Here is a 10,472-nt window from a genome sequence, read left to right on the forward strand (position 1 = left end):
TATCTGAGATATCCATTTCAGAGATGGCCCTGTTGCGTAAACCTTGCCAGTTGACAAGCAGGCTGGCCTCTCCTCATCACAGTTCCCTCTCTTACCCAGGCTGTGATTTCCTCTGCTCTATTAGTGAACATTCTTGCATCTGCTTTCAGAAATTTTTAAAAATCATTTAACTGATGTCCCCCAACTCCTGTTTTCTTGGAGTTTGTGGGTTATATCCTCTCTTATCCCCTTACTATCATCTTGATATAATCTTGGGTGGAAAAAGAAAGGAACTCGTGTACTCACTTGTCCATCCTGAGCCACAATCTAAAGTATTATTGGCAGTATTAGGAAATGAGACCATCTAAACATCCCTCAATAGGGAAATGCTTCCATAAATTATGTTACATCTTTTGAATGGAATATTCCACACTTTAAAAATAAATTACCTATATATGTGTTGATATGTAAAGATATGTAATTTGAAAATAAATAAGGAAATAGAGCAAGCTCTACTTCTGCAATGTGATCAGAGTAGTACTTTCTGTTTCTGAGGCTTTGACCCATGATGTCATGAGAAATTATTCATCACCAGGACAACTGGTCTTATATAACAAGCATACCAATGAATCTTCTCAGAGCCATTTTTATATCTTTATTCCTGAGACTGTAGATGAAGGGGTTCAGCATGGGTGTGACCACAGTGTACATCACTGAATCTATTGCACTTGAGTGTGAGCTCTGGGTAGCAGCAGAGCTAAGGTACACCCCAAGCATTGTACAATAAAATAGGGAGACAACAGAGAGATGAGATGCGCATGTGGAAAATGCTTTATACTTGCCCTCAGATGTTGATATTCTACATATGGAGGAAACATTCTTAGAGTAAGAGTAAAGGATCCCTGCAAAGGGACCACCACCCAGCAGGACAGCTGCAAAGTACATCACCAGGTTATTAAGAAAGGTGTCTGAGCAGGCAAGTTGGATCATCTCATTGAGCTCACAAAAGAAATGTGGGATTTCCAAGTTTCTACAAAAGGAAAGATGTAACATCATTAAGCTTTGTAACAAGGAATTCAGGGTACACATGATCCAGGACACTAGAACCAGCCATCCACAGAGCTGGAGGTTCATGATGACTGTGTAATGCAGGGGGTGACAGATGGCCACATAACGGTCATAGGCCATCACAGTGAGAAGAAAGACATCCAACACTGCAAAGAGTATAAGAAAATAAATCTGGGTGATGCAGCCTTCATAGCTTATAGCTTTGCTCTCTGTCTGGATGTTCAATAGCATCTTGGGGATGGCGGTGGTGGTGAAACATATGTCTACAAAGGACAGGTTAGAGAGGAAGAAGTACATGGGTGTGTGCAGGTGGGACTCTTTACCGATGGCCAAGATGATGAGCAGGTTCCCAAAATGTTGGCAGCCGCGCTCAGAAAATAGCGCCCAATGCAGGGCAGCCGGAAGGCCCCAAACTTCCTAATGACAAATCATCCCACACCACTAAACTACATGCTAATTGAGCCTTGGCATAAGGACCAATGAGACCCACCAAATTGTTATGCTAATAAGGCATATGGAGCCGCACCAACCAGGTCAGAGCATGAGAACTATATAAGCAAGCCTCTCCTTCCCCTCTGGGTCCTGCCCAACTCATTTGTTTCACAAAGAGCTGAAGAATAAAGCTTTCTGCAGAAGAATCCTGCTGTTGTTGCGTGCTGTTCTTGCCGGCGAGGACGGGGCACGCGACAAGTGGTGCCGAAATCCGGGAACCAGAACATCACCGGCACAGGGAGGACCCTTCAGACATCTGGAGAGGATTCAGAACTGCAGGTCAGAAGAAAGCCCGGAGGGGTAAGTTCTGAGAGGCCCCTGCTTTTTAGGATGATGGTTGATGGTTCTCTGTAAATAAGGAGGCACCATGGGGAATGCACTGTCATTAGTCACGGCGCTGCAGACAGCTCTCAAAGAGCGAAACTTGAAGGTCTCCAGCAAAGTCTTAGGATCTTTTGTGAAGGAGATAGACCGTGTGGCCCCCTGGTTCATTTGTTCAGGGTCCCTCTCAATCCCGAGCTGGGACAAACTGGGGAAAGATCTTGATAGAGAGGAGGAGGAGGGTAGCCTGAGGGGAGGCACCAGGCCCCTCTGGAAACTGATTAGAGCTTGTCTGCAAGATGAGAGATGTGAAAAGGTAATAAAGAAGGTCAGAGAGCATTGACAGATATCCAAGAGAGCATGTCAGAAATGGAACGGGAAACAGAGAGCGCGCGCGGCCGAAAAAAGGCCACAAAACCGAAAGTAAAGAAACCCCAGAGTGAGGGAGAAAGCCCGCCTAGGGCAAAAGCGAAAGAGCCCCGAGAAGCGAGTGACGATCGCCTCGGAGAAAATAGTAAATACCCCTGGAAAGAGTTGAGGGACCTCCAACTCTCCAATAGGGAATCTGAGGAGGAATTAACGTCCGCAGAGGAAGGGGAAGAAAATAAAACCGCAGAGTGCAGAAGTAAGGGAACCAGCAAAGTTGAAAAGCGGACCAAGGAAAAAATGAAAGCAGGGTGTCCCCCGACGCCCGTTGCCCCGCCACCTTACGTGAGTGGCGCACTCTCCTTTTGCCACCCAGATACTCTTCAGGCAATTAGACAAATGTTTCCTGTATTTGAGGATAACGGTGTACGCTCTCACCAACCCCTGAGTCATAAACAAGTTAAAGACTTAGCGGAATCCGTCCGAGCGTATGGGGTCAGTGCCAACTATACCATAGCACAAGTTGAGAGATTAACAGAGACAGCCATGACACCCGCAGACTGGCAATATGTAACTAAGGCATGCCTTTCTAGTATGGGGCAATACATAGAATGGAAGGCATTGTGGCATGATATCAGTATGACCCAGGCACGCGCAAACGCGGCCGAAGGACAGCCTGCGTGGTCATATGATATGCTGACGGGCCAAGGACAGTGGGTAGCCAACCAGACCGCCTTCCCCTTACAGGTATACACACAAATAAACATGTGCGCCGCCAGGGCATGGAAAGCCCTCACCAACAAAGGAGAAGTATCAGGCAATTTGACAAAAATTATTCAGGGGCCGAGCGAGCCATTTTCCGACTTTGTCGCTCGTATGATGGAGGCCGCAGGCAAAATATTTGGAGATCAGGAACAAGCAATGCCCCTAGTGGAGCAATTAGTATTTGAACAATGTACCAAGGAATGCAGACAGGCGATAACACCCTGGAAACAAAAAGGGATACACGCCTGGTTGAAAGCCTGTAGAGAAATAGGAGGGCCACTCACCAATGCGGGCCTAGCCGCGGCCATATTACAGAGCCACAAACAAGCCAGGATCACTAACAGAAGTATCAAATGCTTTCAATGCGGGAAATTAGGACATATAAAGAGAGAGTGTAGAGCCCAGCTTCAGAACAAACAACCCAAAAGACCCCTGGGTTATGCCCTAAGTGTAAGAAAGGCAGGCATTGGGCCAATGAGTGCCGGTCTATTAAAGATATAGAAGGGAAACCCTTAGAACTGCCAAAAAACGCCCAGAGGGGCCCCCGTCACCAGGGCCCGCAAATATATGGGGCAACCAGCACGCAAGTGTCATTCGGGAACAACCAGGCCCCCCAAGGAGAGCCACTTCAGGTTCCGCGGGATTGGACATCCGTGCCACCACCAGAATAGTGTTGACTCCACAGATGGGAGTTCAGCCTATCCCTTCAGACTTTAAAGGCCCCCTACCACCAAATACCATTGGGTTGCTCTTAGGGCGCTCTTCTGCTGCCTTGAAAGGCCTGACAGTCCATCCCGGAGTCATACATCAAGATTATGAAGGACAGGTAAAAATCATGTGTTCGGCTCCTAGAGGAATCTACCCTATATCTCCGGGAGACCGCATAGCCCAGCTCTTAGTTTTACCTAGTCTCCACGCCAATTATCCTGCTACCAACACGGAGAGGGGAGAAAGGGGCTTCGGCTCCTCTGACTGGGATTCAGCCTTCATAGTATTAGATTTAGCAGACAGACCAAAATTAACTCTTCAAATAGAGGGAAAGAGCTTTGAGGGAATCCTAGACACTGGAGCAGATAAAAGTATTATCTCTGCAACCTGGTGGCCCTCCAAGTGGCCTGTGACCCAATCCTCACATTCATTACAAGGTTTAGGATATGAGTCAAGCCCTTCAATTAGTGCCAAACCATTGAAATGGCGAGCCCCTGAAGGACAAGAGGGTACAGTCACCCCTTATGTACTCCCTCTACCGGTCAATTTATGGGGGAGGGATGTCATGAGAGACTTAGGCCTCAAACTCATTAATGAATACTCCACCCCCGCCCAAGGCATGATGATGGACATGGGATACATCCCTGGCAAGGGGCTGGGGAAACACCAACAGGGACGCATAGAGCCCATCCTGCCCAAAGTAAAGAATGACCGTCACGGCCTGGGTTTTTCATAGGGGCCATTGAAGATGCCATGCCCATACCTTGGCCCACAGAGGAGGCCGTATGGGTTCCTCAGTGGCCCCTATCCTCTGAAAAATTAGAAGCAGCTCATTGCTTAGTGCAAGAGCAGCTCCAAGTGGGACACCTAGAACCCTCTGTGTCCCCATGGAACACACCCATATTTGTAATCAGGAAAAAGTCAGGATCATGGAGGTTGCTTCATGATCTGAGAGCAGTAAATGCTCAAATGAGAATGCTTGGACCTGTACAACGGGGACTGCCACTCCTCTCTGCCTTACCCAAAGAATGGAAAGTGCTCATAATAGATATTAAAGATTGTTTCTTTTCTATACCTCTAAGCTCCAAGGACAGAGAAAGATTTTCTTTCACTCTGCCAGCTATTAACCATGAACAACCCGATGCCAGATTTCAGTGGAAGGTCCTCCCTCAAGGAATGGCAAATAGCCCCACCATATGTCAACTGTATGTTCAGCGGGCGCTAGACCCAATTCGTAAGACCTATCCCACGCTAAAGATCATCCATTACATGGATGACATCCTTCTTTGCTCCCCACAACCAGCAGAAATAGAAGAAGCATATATAGATCTCACTAGATCCCTAGAAAATTGGAGACTGAATATAGCAAGCGAGAAGGTCCAAAAATCTAGTGTTAGCAAATTCCTAGGAGCAACCATTTACACAGATGTAATTTGCCCCCAAAAGCTTGAGATAAGACATAATCAATTGCGAAATTTGAATGACTTCCAAAAACTCCTAGGGGATATTAATTGGTTGCGCCCATACTTAAAGATACCCACCACTGAGTTGACACCACTGTTTAAAATCCTAGAAGGAGACCCACAACTAACGTCACCGCGCTCCCTCACACCTGAGGCATTACAAGCCATTCGCAAAGTAGAACAGGCTTTGATGACAGCACAATTAAATAGAGTGCAATTGAATGAACCCTTTGAGTTGTGTGTCCTTCCCACCCCAGAGCTGCCAACAGCAGTCTTATGGCAGCACGGCCCACTGATCTGGATTCATCCCCAAGCCTCTCAGGCTAGGACAACAGAGTACTATCCAGCAGCCGTGGCCAAACTTGCTTTGAGAGGAGTAAAAACCTCCATGACACATTTCGGAGAGGCTCCAGCTAAAATTATAACCCCTTACAGCGTAGAACAGATACAAGTATTATGTGCTATGAACGATGATTGGGCCATACTTGCTTACAGTTTCTCAGGAACCTTTGATAATCATTTCCCTAAACATCCCCTCATCAACTTCGCCAAAAATCATCTCCTAGTATTCCCTCGGGTCACTAGCCTAACCCCGCTGCCTCATGGAAAAACAGTTTACACGGACGGGTCTAAGACAGGCACAGGTGCCTATGTCCATGATGGCAAAGTTGTGACAAAAGGCTACACGCCTGACACTCCACAAATAGTGGAATGTCGCATAGTCTTAGAGGTCCTACAAATCTTTCCTGAACCTTTAAATATTGTGTCTGACTCCTGTTATGTAGTTAATTCAGTCAAATCTCTAGAAGTGGCCGGGCTAATCAAAGCGTCCAGCCCAGTAGCCACCTTGTTCAAACAGATACAATCAGCACTACTTCATAGACAATCTCCTTTGTATATAACTCATATCAGAGCACATTCAGGCCTTCCCGGGCCTATGACCCAAGGCAACCACTTGGCAGACCTCGCAACCAGAAATATAGCTTTTCCCCTGCTAGACCCTATCACCACAGCTTCAAAATTCCACACACAATTTCATGTCACTGTCGAAACGCTGCGCAAGCAGTTTAGCATAACCAGGGCCGAAGCTAGGAACATTGTCCTTAGCTGCCAACATTGCTGCAGCTTCCTTCCCACACCTCATGTTGGGATCAACCCCAGAGGTATTAGGCCTTTACAAGTCTGGCAAATGGATGTGACGCATTTTTCACCTTTTGGGAAACTTAAATACGTACACGTATCCGTGGATACTTGTTCAGGAGTCATCTTTGCCTCCCCATTGTCAGGAGAGAAAGCTTCCCATGTCATCCAGCACTGTCTTGAAGCTTGGAGCGCATGGGGGTTACCACAAATCCTGAAAACAGATAATGGCCCAGCCTATACCTCTACAAAATTTGCTCAATTTTGTCAACGTATGGGGATAAAACATATCACTGGCCTTCCCTACAACCCACAGGGTCAAGGGATTGTGGAACGCGCGAACCGCACGCTCAAATCCTATTTACTTAAACAAAAAGGGGGAATTGAAGATATACCCCCCACACCAAAAACTGCCATAGCCCTAGCACTTTTCACTATAAATTTTTTAAATCTGGATGCTCAAGGCCATACAGCAGCGGATCGCCATAATCAGTGGCCAAAAGACCCACAAGAACTAGTAAAATGGAAGGACGTGTTATCTAACCAATGGAAGGGCCTGGACCCAATCATAATCAGATCCAGGGGAGCTGTGTGTGTTTTCCCCCAGGGTGAAGAAAATCCCTTCTGGATCCCGGAGCGCCTAACGAGGAAAGTCCTAAACAAAGGAGATGACTTCGCTGTACCTCCTGACCCTGCTCCTGACACTGGAGACCCCGACTCAGGGAGTATTGAGATGGGGAATCCTGTCTGCCTTTCCTAAGCCTATGCCTGTCTGTTTCAATGCAGCCGTTTTTCTGCGCTTTTTCACCACCAACTCTAGTATGAACTTGCCCTACCTAGAAAAAGACACCCTAACAGCCCCGTTGGGAGAAAACCGATCCTTCGTAACTAATGGGTCATTATGCTTCACCACTCAGAATCTAGCTGGCTGTATCTCCCTGAAACGGAGGAAATACGGATGGTTCAATGACATAATTCTAGAGGCCAGTGGCCTCCCCGTTATGTCAGCTAAATTTGAAGGGCCTAATAAGGAAGGGAGCCCGCCCTATAAGAACATGACTATCCACCAGATGGTTCTCTGGATCAATGGCACATTTGTACACTCTCCCAGGAACAATTCCACCGACAGGCCTCGTCAACCCAAATATGCCTCCCATTGTGTGGGCGACTATGAGGGAGAGCTGTGGCCCTGGACTGACTGTCAGTCAACTGTAGTAACGTGGGCAACTGAGAGGCAGGAGTTTACCATCTCCCCAGATATGGAGGGACGGCCAGCCAATGAGGCTTGGTGGCCAGTAAAGGTGCTCGAAGGCGAGTTTCGTCAGCAGCTGAGCATGAACCCCTTCCATAAATGGATGCTGTGTGGAGTCAATGGCTCGTGTACCAACCTCTCCCCCTTTTCCGCCCTCCAGGGTGGGGGAATCGGTGTAAAAAATATCACCTTTTGGTGCGAGAACAACCACACGCGCGCACACTGGAACATGACCATGACCCATAACAACGAGAACTACACGTGTTCAGCAAAATCAGGTCCAGAGTCACCTAATTCCCTTTTTCCACCTTCTCCAGTATGCGTATACCCCCCATTTCTGTTTATCTTATCCAATAGTAGTTTTGACTCCTGCTCCAATGAAACCTGCTTTCTGTCTCAGTGTTGGGATGCGCGTAACTTTACCAATGCTTTGGTAGTCCGCATCCCCCGTTGGGTCCCTGTTCCCGTAGACGCCCCTAACACCATGACTCTGTTTCGAGAAAGGCGCGATTTCGGCGTTACAGCCGCCATAGTGCTCCTGATCTCCGTGACCGCGGTCGCAGCCACCGCCGCTGGTATAGCTTTAGACACCTCCATCAAATCGGCTACAGAGCTCAATAACCTTGCAGCCTCAGTAGCTTCTGCCCTGGACCAACAGTCCACACTTGATGGCAAACTGAAAGGAGGAATAATGATCCTCAATCAACGCATAGATCTCGTGGAGGAACAAATGGAGGTGCTCTGGCAAATGGCCCAATTGGGATGTGAGCGGAAATATCGTGCTCTCTGCATCACTAGCATTCAATATGAAAATTTTACACGGGCAGCTAATCTGTCACGAGACCTGTCCCAGTATCTTTCAGGAAACTGGTCCCAAGACTTCGATGGGACACTAGAAGAGCTGCGGCGAGAAATTATCCACATCAACTCCACCCGTCTAGATATCTCCGTAGCGGAAGGACTCTCTTCCTGGTTCCTCAGAGCTCTCTCCCACGTCAAGGAGTGGGCGGGCATGGCTGGGATGGGCGTGTTCCTGCTTGGAGGTCTCATGCTCTTACTCTGGTTGTTATGCAGACTCCGCAACCAACATAAGCAGGACAAGGTGATCCTTGCTCAAGCCCTAATGGCGATAGACGTTGGCGCCTCTCCCCAAGTGTGGCTCAACATGCTTAAGAAGGAAGCTCGGCTTTAGCTTGAGGTAGCTCTTGCACCCTGAGCCCATGTGGCACTGCACCAGGCCCGAGTACCTCAATGCTTAATCACAGCTTTCTCTAAGAAGCTCATGGTGCAAGAGGGTTGAGAAAAAAGGTCCAAACCCTTTGTACCAAGCGGTCCCAACGCCAGCCAGAGGATGCGAGGCAAAGCACTGCAAGAGGTCTTGGACCCCTCTGAGAGGCATGCCTGACTGCATAGGGGTAGATGCCCAGAACCCCTCTCCAAAAAGGGGGCATCAGGAAGTATGATGGAGGTCAGGCCTCTGTCTCCGCCTCTGCTGGCAAGTTCCGCCTTGAGCTTCTGTTAGACAAAAAAGGGGGAGATGTTGGCAGCCGCGCTCAGAAAATAGCGCCCAATGCAGGGCAGCCGGAAGGCCCCGAACTTCCTAATGACAAATCATCCCACACCACTAAACTACATGCTAATTGCGCCTTGGCATAAGGACCAATGAGACCCACCAAATGGTTATGCTAATAAGGCATATGGAGCCGCACCAACCAGGTCAGAGCATGAGAACTATATAAGCAAGCCTCTCCTTCCCCTCTGGGTCCTGCCCAACTCATTTGTTTCACAAAGAGCTGAAGAATAAAGCTTTCTGCAGAAGAATCCTGCTGTTGTTGCGTGCTGTTCTTGCCGGCGAGGACGGGGCACGTGACACCAAAAACCGTGATCAGGTACATGAAGAGGAAAAGTCCAAATAGGAGGAGCTGCAGGGCTGGTTCCTCTGAAAATCCAAGAAGAAGAAATCCAGAAATTTGGGTATCATTTCCTAGTTCCATATGGTAGGGATGACTTCCAGGAAAGATGAGAAAAATGAGTAATTTTTACTCTAACTTTCATTGTTCATATAGTTAAAATGCTACAATTGGTATTCCAGTGAAGAAATTAATTTTAATATTTTTCACATGGTCCTATTTAGGTGTCCCTTGACCCACTTTTTATATGGAATTTTTGACCCAGTCATCTTTTTCCCTTGAGGGGCCATGCATTCTACAGTTTTAATGGGAAATTCTTCAGTATCCCATGAATAAAAATGAGTGCTGACACTGTTGTAGGCCCTGTGGAGGCAATGAACATAGGCCCTAGAAGGAAAAGTCTCTACAATTAAATGAGGGAAAAGGAGTAAATTAGCAAATAATAAAGTAACATAATGCTGCAGGTGGTAACAGTTGGTAGGAAGAAAAGGAAAACAGGTATAAATAGAGAGTGATAGGGTGTTCTATTTTCCATTGCTATTTAGGCAAGGTCTGCAAATAAGGGAACTATTGAACAGAAACCTCAAGTAAGAGAAGAACAGAGATGAAAAATTAGATGGGGAAGTGTGTGCTCGACAGAGGAAATTGCCAATGCAAAGGCCTTGAGGAAGGTGCTTGTTTCAAATGTTCAACTCAGAAAAGGTGAAGTCAGAATTGCAACATGATGGGCATGAGGGAGTTTGAAGAGTGGTGGTGTCAGACATGGTCAGGGGATTAGGGGTCCTGAAACCTCAAGGCACATGGACTTCCTCATCCACAATACCTCTTACAGTCCTGCTGCAAATGCATTCATGAATTAAAACAAATTCTCTGTGCAGTACCTTCTCTTGATTGAGAACCGACCCCCATATTGTAAGACTCACCTTGGAATGTATGACCCTAAGTACCCCTTTCCTGAGGATGTTCACACACACACATACACACACTCACACACAGGCATCTGGCACA

General features: G+C 47.3%; 1 protein-coding gene across 1 annotated transcript; it reads right to left on the reverse strand.

Annotated features, from left to right (window-relative positions):
* Positions 1-585: 585 nt before the first annotated feature.
* On the reverse strand, positions 586-9,569 carry LOC140845538 (olfactory receptor 7A40-like). The gene is made up of 2 exons (XM_073219939.1): positions 9,426-9,569; positions 586-1,416 (listed from the first exon to the last, which is right to left on the reverse strand). The coding sequence occupies exons 1-2, from the start codon at positions 9,546-9,548 to the stop codon at positions 586-588; spliced, it is 954 nt and encodes a 317-aa protein (XP_073076040.1). The 5' UTR covers positions 9,549-9,569.
* Between the last annotated feature and the right edge of the window lie 903 nt (positions 9,570-10,472).

The sequence above is a fragment of the Manis javanica genome, chromosome 13, assembly GCF_040802235.1.
Source record: "Manis javanica isolate MJ-LG chromosome 13, MJ_LKY, whole genome shotgun sequence".
Taxonomy (NCBI): Eukaryota; Metazoa; Chordata; class Mammalia; order Pholidota; family Manidae; genus Manis; species Manis javanica.

Bases quoted from the DNA above. Each gene is read 5' to 3' on its own strand.
- LOC140845538 (XM_073219939.1), bottom strand. From the start codon at position 9,548: ATGGAACTAGGAAATGATACCCAAATTTCTGGATTTCTTCTTCTTGGA. The intron at 1,417-9,425 runs GTCACGTGCCCC...CTATTTTCTGAG, and splicing joins ACCTGATCACGGTTTTTGGT to CGCGGCTGCCAACATTTTGG.